The sequence below is a fragment of the Spermophilus citellus genome (assembly GCF_964194105.1).
Source record: "Spermophilus citellus genome assembly, chromosome: X".
Lineage (NCBI taxonomy): Eukaryota > Metazoa > Chordata > Mammalia > Rodentia > Sciuridae > Spermophilus > Spermophilus citellus.
This window is the reverse complement of record NC_138190.1, coordinates 34,680,957-34,701,975: the sequence shown is the minus strand read 5'-3', so window position 1 is coordinate 34,701,975 and position 21,019 is coordinate 34,680,957. Positions and strand designations below refer to the sequence as shown.

The 21,019-nt window shown below is 35.5% G+C and overlaps 1 protein-coding gene across 6 annotated transcripts in view; it reads right to left on the bottom strand.

Moving 5' to 3' along the window:
- USP9X (ubiquitin specific peptidase 9 X-linked) overlaps positions 1-21,019 on the bottom strand; it is a 111,693-nt gene that overhangs the window by 47,979 nt on the left and 42,695 nt on the right. For 5 of the 6 annotated variants that reach the window (XM_081276571.1, XM_081276570.1, XM_081276572.1 and 2 more), the window contains 6 exons: positions 20,131-20,235; positions 16,740-16,946; positions 15,907-16,043; positions 13,790-13,938; positions 3,696-3,783; positions 828-1,170 (listed from right to left, as the gene is read on the bottom strand). In XM_081276571.1, the coding sequence (XP_081132697.1) occupies positions 828-1,170; positions 3,696-3,783; positions 13,790-13,938; positions 15,907-16,043; positions 16,740-16,946; positions 20,131-20,235 (1,029 nt within the window). The remainder of the gene's footprint in view (positions 1-827; positions 1,171-3,695; positions 3,784-13,789; positions 13,939-15,906; positions 16,044-16,739; positions 16,947-20,130; positions 20,236-21,019) is intronic. The other variant, XM_081276575.1, reaches the window with a different exon arrangement.

Here is a 21,019-nt window from a genome sequence, read left to right as displayed (position 1 = left end):
TTATTTTTTAGTTGTAGTTGGACATAATACCTTGATTTTATTTATTTATTTTTATGTGAGGATCGAAACCAGGGCCTTGCACGTGCTAGGTGAGCACTCTACCGCTAAGCCACAACCCTGTCCCCGATTTATGTATTTTTTTTGTGTATGATACTGGGGATTCAACCCAGAAACCCTAATTGAATTACATCCCAAGCTCTTTTTGTTTTAATTTTGAAACAGGATCTCATGTTGAACTTATGATTGTCTTGCCTCCCAGTTGCTACGATTATTAAGTGTGTACCACTGTACCTGGCAATAGGTCAGCTTTTTAAAGATAGGAATGATATAAATACTATAAAAGATGGAAAGATTAGCCTTAAATAGATAATATTATACTTCCCTAAGTATTTACCAATGTAAGTTTAACAGTGCCCATAAAGTACACACTCATAATCCTGTCTTCTTTTCTGTCCTCTGTTTTAGTGTCAAACGTATAATGAACTAAAATTAATAATGAAGGAAGATCTACAATGAATGAAACTGGGGTGGAGTGGATTAACTTCCATGGGGAAATTCATTAAAGATTTGTATGGTTAGTATACTCCTACACATAAATAAACACGAAATTTCAAGCCAGACAACAGGAACACCAGTGGCAGAATGAGGGAGATGGAAAGAAAGAATACAGAAAAAAACTCTCAAATGACAAAAAATACAGTAAGATCAAGATGAACCACTACCATCCCAGAAGCCTGGGCTATACATCAGAGCAGAATACATACATATCTATATGTAACTTTATAATTCCTACAGATAATGTTTACAGAGTTCCTATTTTGACTTACCCTCCAAAGATAGTCTAATCCTATCAACTCCAAATCATCCATCATATAGGCTCTCCTTTTTGCTACTAGTTTTCCTTCTCGACAATTCACAGCTTTGAAGAATCGCTCAAAACATTTCATTCCATTTTCAGTTAATAGGGAAGGATCAAGCTGAAGCACATTACTTTCAAAGAAGTCCTTATTAATATCAGGATCTAAGTCTGGTTCATCCCCCATCAATTTGGAATACCACTTAAAACAGGCTTCACGATCACAAAGGTAAACTGCATTCTCAGCTAAGCATTTCCATATTTGTTTTGCCTGAGGAGCACATAGCCACAGTTGGCCATCCTTCAATAAAAATCTTGGAAAAACATAAAAAATTGGCAATTAGATTTACATAATTTTTATCCTGAAAGGCAATCTAACTGTATATGTATGAAATAATACATTTATCACAATTTTTTTTTAACTACAGATAAAAAGATGTCAGTTCTTTCACAGGAACCTATTTCTCAACTTTTATCTAGTACAAAAAAAAAAAAAAATACTAGATAGGAATTCATTCAACACGCCTGTACAAGGCCCCCAGTATAAGCCCTATGGAACTTCACTAAATGATTATAAAGAAAACCTTCATTCCTTGAATTGAAATAGGTCAGTCTGTGAAACCAGCCATTTTCGAAGTATATTCAATCAATAATTTGAGTTTAAAATAATGAAGATTTGGCATTGTTTAAATGGCATCACTGGGAAATGAGATATTCATAGCTCATTAATATTTATGGATCAAAATTACTTCCATTTTTATACTTTCTGATGACCTAGTAGTCATCATTTGTTACCTGGTCACACTGAACACAATAACACGTATGACTTAAACAATGGTCAATAATCAATAGGATGCCTATCAATCATTTGGTGGTGCTCTCTAGGGTCTTTTAGTTTTCTGACTATTGGATTGGTCATTAAGAACAGACAGTAACCAAGGTGAATTCTGCTATAAATAGTCCTTTTTGGTAAAGCTTTCTAATTTCCTTTGGCATCCATTAACCCACCCTGTTCTGCCATGTGTATGAGACAGGGAACACCTCACTTTATTCTGAGTAATGTAACAATAATTTTTAGCTAACACCATAATGGTAGCCACATGCCCAATGAGAGTAAGGTGCATTTACTTAAATGTTGAGGAGGTTCCTTTTCCTTTTCAAATCATTTTTGGATCTCAAATTAAGGCTTTTGATATTTTCACAGAACACACTTCTACCTAACCCTGAGAACCTCTACTTTATAGATCAAAAAAATGGAGGTCCAATGTGGAAAAAATACAATTGCTTTCAAAGTGTATTTAATTTTGTTTTCTAAAGACAACAGCAGAAACCTTTTTTCAAGTGAAAATAACTTTTAGAAATCTGATACAAAAGCAGAGCTGCTCCAATTCTTAGGAGAGGTAAAGAAAGGAATGAGAAATGGGGTTGAAACTTCTCTCACTTATTTTAAAAAATTTTCACAGAATCTACTCAGAAGTCCTAAAACTCCAAGTCTGAAAAATTACTCATCTAATAGGAAGAACACAGACCTGTGGAGAAGTGTAATTCTATCCCATACTGTCTATGTGATTTCAAAAAAGCTACTCTAAGTCATTTGAATCTTGTTTTTTTCCGGATATCACCTAGCCTCACACTATGCTATGAGGTGTAAGGTGTTTAACACAGGCCAAATACACAGCAGCCATTAATTTGGTTCCTTTGCTTTAAATCTGTTGTTACAAGTCACACAGGTAAGTACTAGTAAGTAGGAGTCACAACAGGTCCCCCTGATCTTGATCTTAGAGAAAACAGGGCTTACAACTGCTTTTCTGTTCTAATAAGCCAAAGGGATACAAGATACGCCAATCATTAATGACGACTCACTATTGCAGTGATTCTAAATCTGGGAAGCAGACACCTCTATGTGAGTGGTCAAAAAACAAATTTAAAAACTCCCCCTAAAACTACTTCACATTAAACAAATGCCAAATTTAAAATCTGGTTGAGTTTTTCTTAAGTCAAAATCATTCTGTAATTACTTAAAAATAAAGAAACAAAGTTCAATAAATAGAAGTCCCTAATTAACAAACCCCAGGAAGATACTCTCTCTAGAACTTGTAACAAAATAATAAATGTGATAGATTTTCTAAAGTACATAATTTGGGCATATTTAGCACACTTATTATAAGAAAAAAATTCTGCTATATAATGTGTTTTATTTAATCCTTTAAGATACATAAAAAATTTTAACCACAAAGATATTTTTGATATTTTTCAAATTTTCAAATGTATAATCATTAAAAGCTCAATCACCAAGAAAATACAGTTTTGGGCATTTCACTTAGTGGAATAAACCTTATTTTCCTCATCCTAATTAGAAATCATGTTTCTAATTTGACCCTAGATTGCCCTTGCCAGGCATCGTCAAGATAAACAAGGCACTACAGGACTAAAACTACTTTTATTAGGCGCTGGCCCAGCAACCTTTTGTCTCAACTTTCTTGGTGTCTATAATATCACAGAGATAGGTGTGGTTCTCTGTCCAGTTGTGTGAAAATATGGAAATCTATGCTTTAAAAATAAAAATAATTCCCACAATGAATATGAGAAGTCTACTCTAAAAAGCTTAAAATGTGTTTTCTTTAAATACTGCAAGAAAAGTCACAACTCAGCCATTAATTTTAGAGTATTCAGTAACAAAAATAAGGAGATGTTATGTCTTTTAGGCAATGATTTTCACCTTTAAAAAAAAAAAGTGGTAAGGGGAAAAGATCACCCAATGAAGATGTAGCTGTACAGCATATTCCCTCTACATTTCTTATCTATGTCTTAGAAAACAATGGAATTATATAAAACAAACCTAAGGAAGTTAAGCCGTTCTTGGACTTCTTGAACATGACTATATCTACTTCCCAGCCTCACAGTTTGTGGGTCATAGTCTTCATGGTCTGCAAATTAAGAAAAATCATGCATTATACACATGGATACTCATATCAATTATTTCTATCAAAGAAATTTTCAATTAAAAAAACTCATTAATCTTTTAACATTAGAAAGCAACTTGAAATCTACTTATAAGTGGTAGTTTTGAGTATTAAACATTTCCTTTTTTGTCCCCATGAAAAAGAAACTTTCCATTCCTTTTACATGATCAAGAGAGATAAGGATCGGTTAACACCAGGAATTCTTCAGCATAACCCTTAAACTATACAATGAAGCAATTTATTATAGGCTAACACTCATCTGAGGGGTACGTAAAAACAGGCAACCAAGACAAAATATACTTTTTATTCAATTTAGTACCCATTATACTGAAATCTGTCTTTGCAGAAAAAAAAGAAAAACTTCAGTATAATAAACAAATCACATTACTAATTTATAATTGGGAGGACAGGGTAACACAACATGGTACACTACATGACCAACTTATCATACCACCAATACCATGTCATGGATGTCGCTTCCCTTTAACATTAAATACAGATATGGCTATACTAGATTCTGGACTTCAGAGTATGCGTGCAGTACTGCCAGAGAATTCCAAATGCATGGTGCCCTTTGGAAATAGTATAGGTAATCAATGTCTTCAAAGAGAGTGAAGTTTCTTCTCTAAACAACAGCTGGATGTGCTCTAATAACAGGACATTTACAATGTTGTGGAAATATTGTTTTTGACGCTTTGGTGAAGAAAGAAGCTCCATGTATTATGACTGCTTTCTACCTGCGAAAATATTATTAGCTGCCAACAGTCCTAAATACATATTATCTAATTCTAGAAAAGTCAATTTCATTAGGGCTCAGAACTTAAAGCACTATGTCAAGAAAATGGATAGAAAATCAAATCCTATTCTGTCACATAAAAATTTTCTTTTTATAGCACTAGACTGAGAAGTACTCTGACAAATGCTGGATTTCAAAAATCCACCAATTTAAATACCTTCCCCCACCACCTTAATATTGGGAATTCATGAACAGTTGTATTTTTGGCAGGTACTATTTTTAAGGGTAAACTTTTTAATAATTTCAATCAAGTTTTAGAAATATAAGAATTTCCTTATAATCTTTATCCGTATTCACCTATTATTTATATTTTGCTCCATTTGCTTCATTAGGTGCCATGTATACTCAACATGTATACTAAACTATTTGACAGTGAACTGGAGACCTGTGCTTTTACTCCAAAATATCTCAGCTCTTCCAAATAACAAGGAACTGAACACTAATAAAACACTATCATCTAGATTTCTCAACTGCACACTATTGATATTTTAGGCTGGACACTTTGTTGTATGGGACAGTCCTGTGCACTATAAAATGTTCAGTAGCATTTCTGGCCTCCACCCACAAAGATTGGGTAGATTTGCTTCTACCCAAAGTTAAGAACTATCAAAAAGAGCTCACCCCACGAAAGTAATACTAAGGCACATCCTGTCACTTGTGGCAACACTTAACAAAGCTACCTTTCGCTACATGGTCAAAATGGTTTCTACTAGGTTTCTCCACTGCAACGTCATCATTTTTACTAATTTGCTTTAGCAACCAACCTCTGCTCTTCTAAATTTAATTACCAACCATAGACAAAGGATAGAATTCAAGAGTCAATGAAAGCTAAACAATAATCAAGAAGTAAGAAGGTCCCACTGTGCTAATTAAGAAGGATGAAGACGCCTTCTCACTACAGAGAAGTTTCCAGACAACGTAAACAAAAACACGATCTGGTTGATTTTGTTGTAAACATTCTGATGCAAATACCTTGATTCATTAATAGTCAAATAAGGAGGATGATCCATTTTTGACATGTTGCCATAGGTGGCGGATAACCCATTGAAAACAGAAGGAGTAATGACATGAGATCAAATTAAGTCAGGTGTCTTTGAAAATCGGTGGGAAACAGTGGTGAATCATGGCCGAGACAATATAAATTGTCTCGTGTCCTCATAAATAGCAAGTTGTCTAGGACCCATTTCAGAACTCATGAAAGAGAACTTTAATTAGTTAACATTTATTGAAATGTGACTCAAATACCATAAAAATCCACCAATTTAAAGCACACGATTCAATTTTTTGAGCTGTATATTCACCATCACTGTCTGCCCATTTTTACCTACCTCCCAACCCTTTGTCTATTTGAAACAGTTCATACAAAAGTAATCAATGCAACACCTAGTGTTTTCTGATTGGCTTTTGCCCATTTGGCATGTTTTCAAAGTTCATACATGTTGTATCATATATTCTTTTTAAATGCTGAATAGTATATGTACATTGTATTTATTCATTCATCAAACATTAGACACTTTGGGGGTTTCCACTTTTTGGCTATTATGAACAATATTGCTACGAACATTCACGTACACACATTTGCATGAATTTGTTACCATCTCACTTGAGTATATAACTGGAAACAGATCATAAGCTTTAACATTTTGAGCAACTGCCAACATGTTTAACAAGGTGGCTGCACAACTTTGCGACTCCACAAGCCATGTATGAAGCCTTCAATTTCTCTGCATCCTCACCAACACTTGCTGCTATCTTGTCATTCTAGTAGGGGCAAAACAGCTTATATTAGTATGGTTTTGATTTGCATGTCCTGAATAACTGATGATACTAAACTGCTTCTCTATTCAGATCCTTTGCCCACTTCTTAATAATTAGGTTGTCCTTTAATTGTCAAGTAATAAAAGTTCTGTATATAATCAAGATACAAGTCCCTCACTAGACGTGATTGGTAAATATTGTCTCCTATTTTTCCTCACATTGTCTCTTCATTTTCTTGATGCTGCTTTCACTTGTAGCAGGTAATTTTGAGAGACTCATGTAGTTCAATTTACCATCCTTCCTTTTTGCTTTTTTCGGCTGAATCACTTTACTTTCCCTAATCCAAGGTCATATAAATGCATAACTATTTCTTCTAATAGCACTATACCTTTAGCTGTTATTTTTGGGTCTAGGATTCATTTTGAATTAATTTTTAACATATGGTATGAGGCAAAAAGACCCAACTACAGTCTTTTAGATGTGAATATCCAATTGTTCCAAAAACCTTTGTAAAAAAACGGGGGGGGGGGGGGGGCCTCTTCATTTTCCACTGTTAGGTTTGGCACCCTTGTAAAACTCAATCATAAACGTGAGGGTTTATTTCTGGACTGTCAATTATACTTCATTGACAGATACGTTTATCTTAGTGCCAGCACCACAATGTCTTATTGTTGCTTTGCAGTATGTTTTGAAACCAGGTAGTTAGAGTCTGCTAACTTTGGTTTTGAAATTTGTTTTATTTGAGCCCTCTGTGTTTAGAATCAGCTTTGTCAATTTCTGCAAGAAAATAAAGCAGGCTGCAATTTTTATAGGGATCATGCTAAATCTGCAGATCATCTTGGGGACTATTGTCATCCTTTATTACATTTCACGCTGCTATGACAGAATACCTGAGACTGGGTGATTTAGAGAGAACAGGGAGTTAATTACAGTTCTGGAGGCTGGGATGTGAAGTGTCCACAGCTGGTGAGGACCTTCTTGCTGGGTCATCTTATGGTGATAGGTAGGAGGGCCTACCTATCACCATAAGGGACCAAACAAGAGGGTTTTGTTGTTGTGTTGTTGTTTTGTACCAGGAATTGAACTCGGGCATACTCTACCACTGAGCCACATCCCCAGCTCTACTTTGTATTTTTGATTTAGAGACAGGGTCACTGAGTTGCTTAGTGCTTAGCAGTTGCTAAGGCTGGCTTCTGGCAATTCTCCTGCCTCAACTTCCCAAGCCGCTGGCATTACAGGCGTGTGCCACCACACCCGGCCAAACTAGCTCTTACAACAAGCACATTCTCGCAACATCCAACTTGCTTTCTTGATGACATCGGTTTACATGATCTAATCACCTTTTCTTGGGTCCCAGCTCCCCACACTGTTGGATTTTCCAATACATGGACTTTGGGTGACACATTCAAACCACAGCATTACCTCAATAATATTAAAGTTCTGCATGCCATGAATACAGGATGGCTTTGGAAAAAAGAGACCTAAATAATTACAAAGTTTTGTAACTTCCTGTATACCAGTTTTGTCCTCTCATTTATTTCTCACTATTTTTTGATGCTACTGTAATTAAAACTGTTTCATTATTTCATTTTCAGGTTTTTCACTCCTAATGTTTATTAATTTTGTTTCCTGTAATGCAGTAGAACACACTTACTCATTATGTTTTAAAAATAAATTCCTTATTATATCCTATGGTATTATAAACATATATAGTCTTTTACTTTGTCCATTTCAGTCTAGAAGCTTTTTACATTTTGGTGGCGGGCGGGGTGGGGGGGGACCTAGTTAGCCTGCGTAAAATGTCAAATAGAGTGTTCAACAGAAGCAGCTAGAACAAACAAACTCGTCTCACTCCCAATTCTAGGGGGAAAGTAACCAGTCTTTCAGCATGAAGTAGTACACTACTGTGTGTTGTGTTCCTGGTTTATTGAGCATTTTTATAATAAGAGGGTCATAGGATTTTATTAAGTGTGTTTTCTGCATCTATTGAGATGATTACATAATACTGTTAGTTTCTACTATCATTGGGTGGAGCGTTCTATAGATAACCATTACGTTGAGTTAATTCACAGTGTTCCTCTTCCTTTTTTCCTGAAGATTTTGAGTCATTGCTGTCACTTGCTTTTCACTTAACTACTTCCTTTAGGATTTCCTTCAAGTCTGACAATAATGAATTCTCTCTTTGGCCTTCAGTTTTACTGAATGCAAGAGTCTTGATGGTTGGGTCCATCCCTCTACACTGGCACTTCGAACATGCTGTCCTATTGTCTTCTGGCCTCTGATGTTTCAGACAAGAAGTCAGCTGTTAATTGTTACTAGGGTTTCCTGTGAGGAGGAAAATATTTTATCTATCATATCCAAGTTTGGGCCTCTCTGTATTTTTCTTACTTGGAATTCTATTTTCTTGGACTTATAGGGTAGGGTCTTTCACCAAATTTGGGAGGTTTTCAATGGTTACATCTTTTTTTTTGTTCCCTTCTCTTACCTATCTTCTGATATTCCCATTAGATGTATGCCGATGTGCTTGTGTCTCATACCTTCCTGAGATTCTGTTCATCCTTTTTCTTCTGTTTTTTTATTTTATATAATCCCAATTGATCTGAGTTCACTGATTCATTCTTTTGCCAGCTCAAATCTGTTGAATGCCTATGGTTATATTTTTAAAGCGAAGAATTCCCATGTTGCCTTTTTCCCTTTATTATTTAAAATAATTTCTTTGATATTGTGACATTGTCATTATTACTTTCTTTTTGTACTGGAGCTTGAACCCACAGGTGCTTAACCACTAAGCCACATCTATAGCCTCCCCCACACCATGCCTCTCTAACATTTTATGTAGAGACAAGGTATCGCTACGTTGCTGAGGCTGGCTTTGAACTTACCATCATCCTGCCTCAGCCTCCAGCATAGCTGGGATTACAGGCTTGCACCTCACTACTACTTTAATTGTTTAGACATGGTTTCCTTCAGTTTTCTGGGCATCTTTGTACTTTTTAGTCTTTTACAAAGTCTACCTTCTCGGCCCCTTCCAAGGCAGTTTCTGCTGGGCCACATCTTTCTGTGTTTAGAAGCCTCGTTTTTCATTGAGATGAAGATGGTTTAGAAATATATTGCAGCAACTTGGACACTGTTTACTGGGTTATCGGAAGTCATGGTGCTCAGCCACTGACAGCTCCGCTCACGGGTTTCCCCCTTGTTTTTATCTTTTACCGTGGCTACGTAGGGGTCACTCCTGGGTCAGTATAACCCTTTATTGGTCAAACTTGTACTTGAGACCCCTTCACTAGATTATTATCCATAACCACTGGGTATATGTGAGACTCAGAGGCTGTTATTACAGTTATTACTTTTTTTTGGTCCTAGTAACTTGGATGCTCCCTTTTCAATTGTTCCAGAAAAGAGGCAGTTATTCCAGACTGCTGGGGATACATGCAATTTTGAAGCTTGGCTTCCTAGGAGTTCTTCCCGAGTCAGGATATCTTATTGTTCATCCAGTGTTCTGTTGGGTCAGGAGTTGCATACGAGTTCTCTGTGCCCTTTAGGTCTTTACCATTTGATGACGAATCCTGGTATAGCTTGGGGGGACTATTTTTAATCTGCCCCACGTCCTGCTCTGATTGCTTTTGGGTGAGTGGACCCTAGTGTACACAGCATTTCTGTCCCTCTGAGTGAACTGTGATCTCAATATCTAGCCTGTCTCCTTATCTAGATCTAAACTTTTGTTGGTCTCCTAAGTTTTGCTTGTACAAGAGAACAACAATCACCCTCTTAACTGTTCTTCAAGAAATCTCAACTTTTTTCATTAGACATGGCATGCTCTGGACTAAACAGTCAACCCTTCAAATCTAACTGCTGAGCTTTTCATCCTCACAGCTTCTCTCTTCGTCTGCGCAGAACACCTGTGCCACTATAGGTAGTATAGCAACCAGCTTTTCCCAGGATGATATCCCTGATTTATGAGCAGGTGCTGGTGTGGGGTAAAGGGGAATCCACTGATTTTCTCAGATTGTCCCTTCTCACATGAAACTTTCACCCAAGGAGTAAGTAGAGATGGATCCAAGTTTTCTAAGCCTATAATCCCTGGAATAAGGTTTCACATTGTTAGTGGACACTGCACAGGGTAAAAGAGCTTCAGTCCTGGCCAGATCTGTCAGGAATGGAGCTTCTGCCACACGGAGCTGAACAAGGTAAGAAACATCAGTAGCCTGCAGCTTCCCCAGGTAAAACTGGAGCCCTACAGGAGCAGGTGTGGGGAAAAATGAGCAAGTGTGGTTCACATACTAGACTTGCTTTTTTCCTCTCCTTAAATAGATTTTCTTGAGTACATATTTCTCCATTTGCAATAACCCCCTGATGACTATTTCTAGATACTTTAAGTGATTTTTCTGTGTTCCCCCAAATAATTGGCAGTTTCGTTAAGAAGGTCTGCCAGGCAGCTTATTCCAACATTCTAAAATTTAAACCCCTCATCCCTTGGTTTACATGCATTATGTTTTGCATTTATTAGTTCATATTTTCCTTTATGCCAACACATTCACATTTTATAAAATGGATTTAATTATTTTCATTATTTTGACTCAAGTTTTAGTCAGCAAAAGCCAACCACTCTGTCCTTTTGACTTATATCTTGAGTACTTCTGGAATAAGATCTTGAAAGATCACCTCATATTATCTCTGCTCCAGACCTTGAAATAGCTATTTCTCCAGAGAGATGTCTACTGTTCACAAAATGGCTAATAATGGTTCATTTTTTAAAATCACAAAGAAGCCACACAGACCTAGTACTTCATGGCTGATGGGTAGGAATGTTTCAGCCCAGTATCTGCATCCTAACAGAGCAATAGCAGTTAATGCCACTTAGGAAGAATCCCACTGCCCACCTTTTTTTTTTTTTTTGTACCAGGGATTAAACCCAGGGGCACTTAACCACCAAGCATCCTCAGCCCTTTTTGACACAGGGTCTCACTAAGTTGCTTAGAACCTCAATAAGTTGCTGAGGCTCGCCTTAAACTTGCGATTCTCCTGCCTCAATTTTCTAAGTCACTGTAATTGCAGGTGTGTACCACCATGTCCTGCCCCTTTCCTCCTCCTTTTAGGTGGAAAAATGTTGCTAAAAACTGTCAGAGTTGGATATATAAGAGGCTGGGAATGGGTAATAGAAGTGGCAGTCCTTAAAAAACAGAAGGCAAAAATGTGATCTACAGCAAAGTAAGTCATTAAATTCTATCTAGATATGAGGTAGAATTAGGTGACCGCGCCTAGGAAATGTTCTTTCCCCAAATGTGAAGATGTTAGTGGAGATGAAATATGGGCAGAATACTTAATACTAGTGAAATGGTTATCTAAAATTAAGAATATCAGTGACTGTGCAAGTCTGATGTTATCCAGCTAAATAATATGTCTGTCTCATACCTAATGAAATTCATGCCACTCTTATATTATGCAGAGGACAAAAAAAAAAAAAAAAAAAAAAAAAAAAACATAATTTACCACAGAACTGCAAATTCAGAAATCTTGGTAGACAAGGTTACCACAGAAATGACTTAATGTTGTGAAAATTTGAATAGGATTTCACTAGTGTTAAAAATTATTCCCCCATAATAACATGCTAATCATTATTCATTAGAAGAAGAGTATTATAAATTAGAGGAAGAAATGGTGTCAAGGTGAGTTAGGAGAAACAGAAAGTATGAGATGGTCCATGAATTTAGATAAAAAGGTTAATAATAAAAAAAAAAAATACAATTTTACAAAAAAAAAAAAAAAATCGAGTGCTTACTCTGGGCCATACATTGCTTTAACATAAATAACTTACTAAGGTTGTAGAGCAATACATTTAGGTCAATGTTTCAAACTTAGACAATCTGATCATGCAGATTCACATCTCTTGCTTTGTGGAGATACAAACAGCAAAAGGAGGGGAAATTAAAGAATGCAAAAATTCTTATGGCCCTGAAATTGAGATGAGGCAGTAACTTATGAAAATTTGACAATGAGTCTGAAGTGCACATGCACTTCCTGAGTACCCAATAGTAGATTCCTCCACTCTGGACAATAAAAGTACAAATAAAGTAAATAATAGCACTGAAACATTCATTTATATGGCCTCAACTATGAGGGACGGGCTGCATTGGCAATTGTGAAGGCTTTGTACCACAAAGAAATGAGGTCGTAATCAAAAGTCTGAGTTATGTTAATGTGAGCACAAAAGTATGGGTGTTTGCGTATTGTGTATACTGCACTCAACCTAGTTTCTCTCACGATTTTGGCTGTCTTTGGTATAGAACGTGTATCACACGTTTGCACGCCTATACTGCCTTCACTGTTCTAGCCTGCTGCTTATAAGGAACACAGGACAGAAATGATAAAAGGTCACTGTCTGATGCCCATCACCTGCCTAACTCTTAGACTGCTTGTCCAGTTCTACCATCTGGAAATGATCCAAAGAGAAAAAAAAGGAAGAACAGAGGCAACAAAGTCAGTAGGGCCATCTGAAGAATTGCTTAATTCTTCCTTTGTGTTTATCTGAATTGTAAGGGTTAAGCAAAAGTCTGGTGATTTATAAGTACCATGGAATTTTATTCAACAATGTTGAGTCTACTCTGCTTCTCAAATAATGAGTATTGCAAATGTAATTATTTTTCACATACACTATTGGCTTCTCCAGGTCCTAGTGTACCATGTTAAATGAGTGCTATGTTTAGTAAATATTATGTTCAAGTCTGTCTTTAACAATGATGATATAAAGTTATCTATGGCTCTGGTGGGGGGCAGATGTGCATTAACTCATCTATACTCTAGCACACAAACAATCCTGACACAACTATTAAAAAGCCAAAAAAAAAAAGCATTGACACGGTTCCATATATGGCAAGCACTTAAAAATGGTCTGTTGAAACCATAGGAAACTTCATTCCAACATGTTTAAACAATTTCACATTTTTAAAGCAAATGTAAACATCCAGGTTCTTGGAGCTTCCTATTTCTCCCCATAAAGTCTGAAGTACTTATAAAACAAACTTAGGATTATTAAAAAACTAATATGTGCAAAACCAGACTTAGAAAAAAACAAATTTTCTTGAAAAAGCTAAAGGTGGTGGCAGTAAAGATTCAAAGGTTGAAAATGAAGTCAAGTACATACCTACAAAGATAACAGCCAAGTGTAGTACAGAGAAGCAGAGTGCGCCAGATAGGGACAGATAAAGAAATCAACAAGAGGAGAAGGCAGGCTCAAAATGTTAGACGAGAGTTTAGGATGTGTAAGATTTGACACTGAAAGTAATCAAAAGTCCATAAAGGAACATGATTCAAAAGCCAACTACCATGTATCATTTAAAATAGATCAGTCATTTCTAATGTAATTAATGTAAGAAAGAAATCACTGTTATTTCCCATAATTTATCTTATAGTACATACCTCTAGCATATAGTCTCATGCTTTCCATGTAAGTTGCAAGGTTTTCAGCTACCAAAGTAACTAGGGCATGATTGTGCTGGAGTTGATTGATTAAATCATGGCGATAAAATACATGGGGACTTCGCTGAGTTTGACTGAAACGAGAAGAACTTCACAATATAATTAGGCAATTAAACTCTGTTGTGTTCAAGAGTTTACACATCTAAATTTTTAGCTAGTAATTAAAAACCTTTAAAAATTATACTTTTGACCATTTACTTCCTTTAATAGAAATATTAAGCAATTTAAAAGAAAGCAATGCCTCAAAAAATAAAAATTATTCTAATTTAACTGAAAAACATGCATCAGTATTCTCTACCTTCACCCCACAGGGAGTCTAGTTCAATGACTGATTTCTAGTACCATACTACAATAGTACCAAAGTATGTGCGTCTGGTTTCATGATTATTTCAGAATTATAAAGACAGAAACATTCCTTCCAAGACTATCATTGTAACTCCTAGTGACGAATTTAACCAAAGAAATATTTTCATAAAAATTTTATTTATTACTCATTCAAGGTACATACTAGGATACTCGGTTTGTGGCCAAGACATTTTCTGGTGACACTCGTTGGAAAACTTGGCCATAGGCAACCAGTCAACTTTCATAGCCATTATTATTCATCTAGTGAAGATAACTACCGGTCCTTTGAAGAGTTTGGGAACTACTGTCTATGTACATGTACAACTATATACGTGGTGGGCCAAACATTTGAAGTACGTTCTTCAAATAAAATGTTACTATTAGTAAGATAATTGTCTGAATTCTTCCCACTAATTTATACCTCTAGCTTTTCTAATTTCCTATTATTTTTTTCCAGATTGAAGGGGAAAAAAAATGAGACAAAGTTCACCTGTTAACATCTAAACATATATATGACCTTTTCTATTTAGGCATAATCATAGTAATTCAGAGTTGTAATAGATCTTGCCAATCATTTAACTCCCCCCCATCCCCCAGCAGTACTGGGGATTAAACCCAGGGGCAATTTACCCCTCTATCCACTGAGCAACATCCCTAAGTCCTTTTTATTTTGAGATGGTCTAGCTAAGTTGCCAAGGCTGGCTTCGAACTTGTGATCTTCTTTCCTTAGCCTTCTGAATGGCTGTGATTATAGGTGTGCACCATCTTTTTTTTTTTTTTTTTTTTGGAGGGAGGGGGTACCAGGGATTTAACCCAGAGCACTTTTACCACTGAGCCACATTCTCAACACTTTTTATTTTTGAGATAGGGTCTCAGTAAATTGTTTAGGGCCTTGCTAAGTTGCTAAGTATGGCCTCAAACTTGCAGTCCCTCCTGCCTGAGTCTCCCCAGTTGTTGGGATTACAATTGTGCACTAGCATGCCCCACTCCATTATTTCATGTTGTACAAAAAAAAAAAAAAAAAAAAAAAAAAGATCCTTTAGAGAATGTTCATAAGCTTAAATGACTGGTTTGACACAAGGTTCACATTCCATTGTGAATATTCCTTACACTAAGCTCTTTCTGTCCATATTATTTTTATTCTAATATTATCAGTTCCAATTCTATTATCAGAAAATTTAAAGACAAATCATTACAGTAAGCTACTAAAAGGAAACTTCACTAAAATAAAAATTTTAGATCATATTTTGTTATCTTCCATTATTTAAATGTCCATGAAGTCTAATGTTTGAAATTAACTTTAAAAATTTACTAAAAAAGAAAAAGTTTCTACATTGAAAACTATTCGGTAGTAGTATGGTGATTCAAACAACAAATGCAAGAAAGATAAAATCAAATGAAGAATGAGATCAACAGATACAATACATGCCATAAAACTGTCTGGCCTACTTGCTGGAAATAAAATACCTCTGAATAGAGAACCACAAGGCAGTATTATCAGCTTGATTCTGACATTTATCTGTTAATTGTGCCTTACACTTTCTCATCAATAAAAAAAGGAGGCAGATATGACAAACTAACCCTCCTCTTAGTTGGTCACCACACTAAAATTTTAAAATCTTTTTTTTTTTAACCATTTGTTAATGCTATTTCTATCCAACAAAATACATACATAAAAATACAGTAAAATTGGCTAGGTTTAAAAGTCTTACCTCAAATTTTGAGGTGCTTCACCAAACAAACTACAAATTTCTCTAATTTGTTTCAGTGCGGGAATAACCCATTTGTCATTTGTGCGAAGTTCTTCTATAAATCGATCTATCCACTGGATCTTTTGTGTGTCACGGTCCTTAAACAAACAATTTCAATGTTTTATATAGAACTATAATTGGAAGAATTCTACCTTCACACTTAAGAGAATTATGAAAGTTTTTCTCGTCTGATTAGCATTACAATTATGCTGTAATTGTAGCAAAGAGTTTAATGTTTTTTTAAAAAACTATGTTTTAATTTCACATTTACTACCAAAACTCCAAAAAAGTAAAGCACTATTAAACAAATGTGGTATAATATGTTTGCCAGAAGGTATTGCCTTTTATCCAGTGTTTTGAGATTTTTCCATATCACAGGATTGAACATTAACATATAATACCCTAAATGAAATGTTGTACTATTGAGGACATTATATCAATTTTTTCTTACCTCTCCTATGAGCAAAGAGAACCTAATTTCTCTTAATTCTGAAGTCCCTAATCAGCATGTCTTATGATCTATTTGAAACTGGTATTTCTGCATTGTACATTTGATAATACTACCATTAAATAGTCTTTTGTTTGTACTATCTTTCTCCCAAGGAGAATCAGATGATTCACAAAACCTTGATGTAAATACCTAAGTAAAAAAAAAAGGCAGACTTATTCAAACAAAGTCAATTCCTGAAGATAATTTGAAAAATAACAATGTTACAATAACCTGGAACTATTCTACAGCTAAGCTATCCTAAAAGAGAAGGCCACAAAAATTGAGCAAAGCAGCACACCATTACCTGGGAGCAACTATAATCCAATATTTTTATGTGGGCACTGAGGGCCAGGTCCATGATATCTACGGGCACATCATCACTGTGGGCCAGATTCCACAGAAGGTTCAACACTTTGTGTGCCATCACACCATCTTTATCATCTTCTGCAAGACGTCGAATCAGCTCAAGTAGCTTTTCACGTTGCTTTTTACTAGCATTCGTCCAACTGGCCTAGAAAAATAATTTCAGTGACGTGAAAACAACATCTATTTGGTTGCTGCTTCTTAAATGCACTGTTACCAAGTTAACTGAATTTAATTCATCAGGAAAAAACACGTAGATGAGCACAGAATTATGTAAGTGATAATATGAAAGATGACAATGGTATTCACGGAGTAGAGTCAAATTCCAGGAAAATAGGAAAAAGTCTCCTTTTAGAGTTAAACATCTTACCTTGGGTTTCCCAACTTCAGTATTACTGTCATTTTGAGCAGGAAACTTCTTTATTGTAGAGACTGTCCTATGAGTAGCAACCCCCACCCTCCTGTGATAACTATTTCCACACTGCGTGTGTGCGTGTGTGTGTGTGTGTGTGTGTGTGTGTCTAGGGGTGGGGGGAGGATAGTCTGTTGAGAATTAAGATTTGACCCTCTACTTGTGACTTTATAGAAGAGAGCAAAGACAAATTCATATATCAACATTTTCATAATGAATGCAAAAAGGTGATAGAACAATGTGCATTACATGTTTGAAAACAAGAGTCTGTGACAAAGTCTAAATTATTCACAAAGAAAAGTATCACACAGGCTGAGGCTGTAGTCAGTGGTAAAGTGCTTGCCACGCATGTGTGAGGCACTGGGTTCAATCCTCAGCACCACATAAAAATAAAGATACTGTGTGTTCATCTACAACTAAATAAATATTAAAAAAGAAGAAGGGCTGGGGATGTGGCTCAAGTAGTAGCATGCTCACCTAGCATGTGTGAGGCACTGAGTTCGATTCTCAGCACCACATAAAAATAAAAAATAAAGATGTTGTGTGTCTACCTAAAACTAAAAAATAAGAAAATTATAAAAAGAAGAAAAATATCACACTAGGATCCTGACTCAAACATACTTCTAAAATCAAGTATAACCTGAGACACCTGTAAGATTTTACAGTGCTTGATGATGTAAAGAAATTGTTATACTAGTATAACAATATGTAAAACAGTGGATGTGTAACTGATGTGATGCTGCAATCTGTATACCGGGTAAAAACGGGAGTTCATAACCCACTTGAATCAAAGTGTGAAATATGATATGTCAAGAACTATGTAATGTTTTGAACAACCAACAATAAAAATTAAAAATAAAAATAAAAAAATAAAATACAGAAAATAAAGGTATTGTGTCCAACTACAAAAAAAAAAAAAAAAGAAATTGTTATTTCTTTTGGTGATAATGGCATTGTAAGTATTCATGTGCTCATCTTTTAGAAATGTGGACTCAGATAACTAAATATGAAAAGAAGAAATTAAGGACATGTGTTCATCCAAACAAACCATAAGGTGATTGAAAATGACAACCACAAACTGGGAGAAATGTTAACTATTGAACTGACAAGAACTAGCATTCAGAATATGCCAAAAACTTCTGATTCAGTAAGAAAAAGACAACACCATAGGGGAAAAGGTCGACAAAAAGACTTAACAGGCATTGAGCAGAAAAAATAAGGAGCTCAAAAATACCCGAAAACATGCTCGATTTCTTTATTGATCCAAGACATAAACACTAATACCATAAGGTAACTTTTCACACACAGATAATCAAAAACAAGTTCTGCCAAGGATATGAAACCCTTGATGAAACTGTAAACTGATGTATTAAAAAACAAAGACTTTCTGAGAACTCAAACATTTAAAAGCCAGACTCTGGGCCAAGGACCTATAAAGTCTAACCAAGAAAGTTTGGATCACTTGGTTGCAATCCTATGAAGAACTACAAAATGATCCAGACTTCACACTTCCTTTAATCATCTGTACTAGAAACTTTCGAGATATATTCCATAAGAATTGCTAGATTTAATCAACGTCATAAAAAAGAGAAAAGGCCGGGGAAAGGGGCGACAAAATGTGCTTGCTACAAAATGACAAATGCTTCCCCCCCCTCCAAAAAAAATTTTTTTAGCCAAGGGAAAAACCATGATTGTTATATTTAGACTTTACTGTATTTAGAACACCCTGAGGAGGATCCAGGGAATGCAATAATAACCAATTCCTCTCTTTAGTCCATGATGGCCATCACTGGTCATGTGCCACCATTTTGGAAATCATCGCAAGATTAAAAACGAATGGCAATTAACTATAGGGTACCCATGACGGTCTGTAGGGTGCCCATGGTAACGAATTCCAGTTTTTCCTCAGCAGTCTTGATGTAATTCAATGGACAGGAGAAAATGTATAAAGTTTTACTTCTACAAGTATGAAATACATAAAAATAAGGTACTAAAAACTGCATGAAAGACTCACTCAATACTTTATTCCTTCAGAGTGGATTTTTGGATGAGGCTTTAATTTACAACTTTAACATCCTTAGGATTCATCTGAGAATCTGCTTACATACATACTGCCAGGCTTCATACCTAGTGATATATATATATCTTTATTTTTATTGTTATGTGCTACTGAGGATTGAGCCCAGAGCCTCACACATGTTATACAAGTACTCTACCACTGAGCTACATTCCCAGCCCTATTTTGTATTTCACTTACAGACAAGACAGGTCTCATGGAGTTGCTTACAGCCTCACTTTTGTTGAGGCTGACTTTGAACTCGTGATCCTCCTGTCTCAGCCTCCTGAGCCTCTGGGATTACAGGGGTGAACCACCTCACTCGGACAGGTCTTCTATTCTTAATCCACAAATTCACTAAGCACTTGGGATTTTACAAACCAAACCCTACCAACTGATGAGAGACTATTACACAACATGGCCTTAAAACGCACAAGATGGCACTAATGCAAATATGATTATAGGGGTGTTGGGTTACCTTAAGAATTCTATTTCCATTTAGTCACATGCAGCTTGGGCATTTGTCCTCAGGACCATGGTATTTGCATACCCTTCCTTTCTACTGTAATCAACCTTCCTGTAGCTCTATAGTTTGCTTAAGCCTATTACCAAAATATACACCATGAGGGGAGGACAACCCAAAATAATAACCTGACTTTTAAAAAGAATGAAATTCCTTATTTATAAATTATGGTTACCATTGAAAAACATGAAGTCCTCATTGGAAAAGAAAATAGTGGCAAAGTCCTTCACACCAGAGACAGTTTAATGAGATTTCTATGAAAGTATTTTTAGTTAAGAACAACACATCAATCTAATGAATCAATTCTATTTAAAATAAAGTGGTAATATGTTAACAATTACCTTAAAGCAATCAAAAAGATGATCAAGTTGTTCAGGAGAAAAATCCCATGCTAATTTTGCCAATAGATCATGTACATTCTTTACAATGGCTTCATGTTTCCCTGCCTAGTAAGAAATAAAACCACAAGCATATTAAAATGTGAACAGAAAAATAGTATGAACTGCTGGTAACTATCAAGTTATTCCATCTCCTTCATTTAATTGTGTTATGTAAAATTCCTAACATAAATGCTTTAAAAAATAAAATCTGGCAATTCAATTTCTGAATACACACAGTTAATGTGTACTTTGACAATTACAGTTTACTGAATTTAACATACCAATTTATTGTAAATAGGAAAAAATAAGGCACATTAATGATACTATTCCAAAATCAGAACCTAAAATACTCAAAAGCAAAACTACTCTGATTTCTACAGACTTAAGAAAATCCAAAGCTTTGTCATCTAACACTCAACAATGCTTCCAAAGTGACTTACAAATAAAAATCTATCATTAAGATAATTGAAGGATTTATGCATTTTTACATCTCTGAAACTTTCCAATTCTCCTGATAAATTATAAGACCTTAGGAATAATCACTACAGGTCTTTGTAAATAATTGAATGATATAACTATCCCGATATTGGAAGTTTCCCGCCCCCTTCTAAATCTACAAAGGAATCAGTTATAATTGTCTTATGCTCTTCCAGATAATGTTATTACTTTACTATTTGCATCTTATTTAAAACCACCTACAAAATGCCAAACTTTACCAAATACAAATTGATAGAAAATTTTACATTTTAAAATATTAATGGCTATTAAAAGTTTTCTAGAAAGATTTCTGTAGGAACTATTTAATGTACAAAAAGTCACATAACACAAGTCTGTGTCCCATTTCATGACT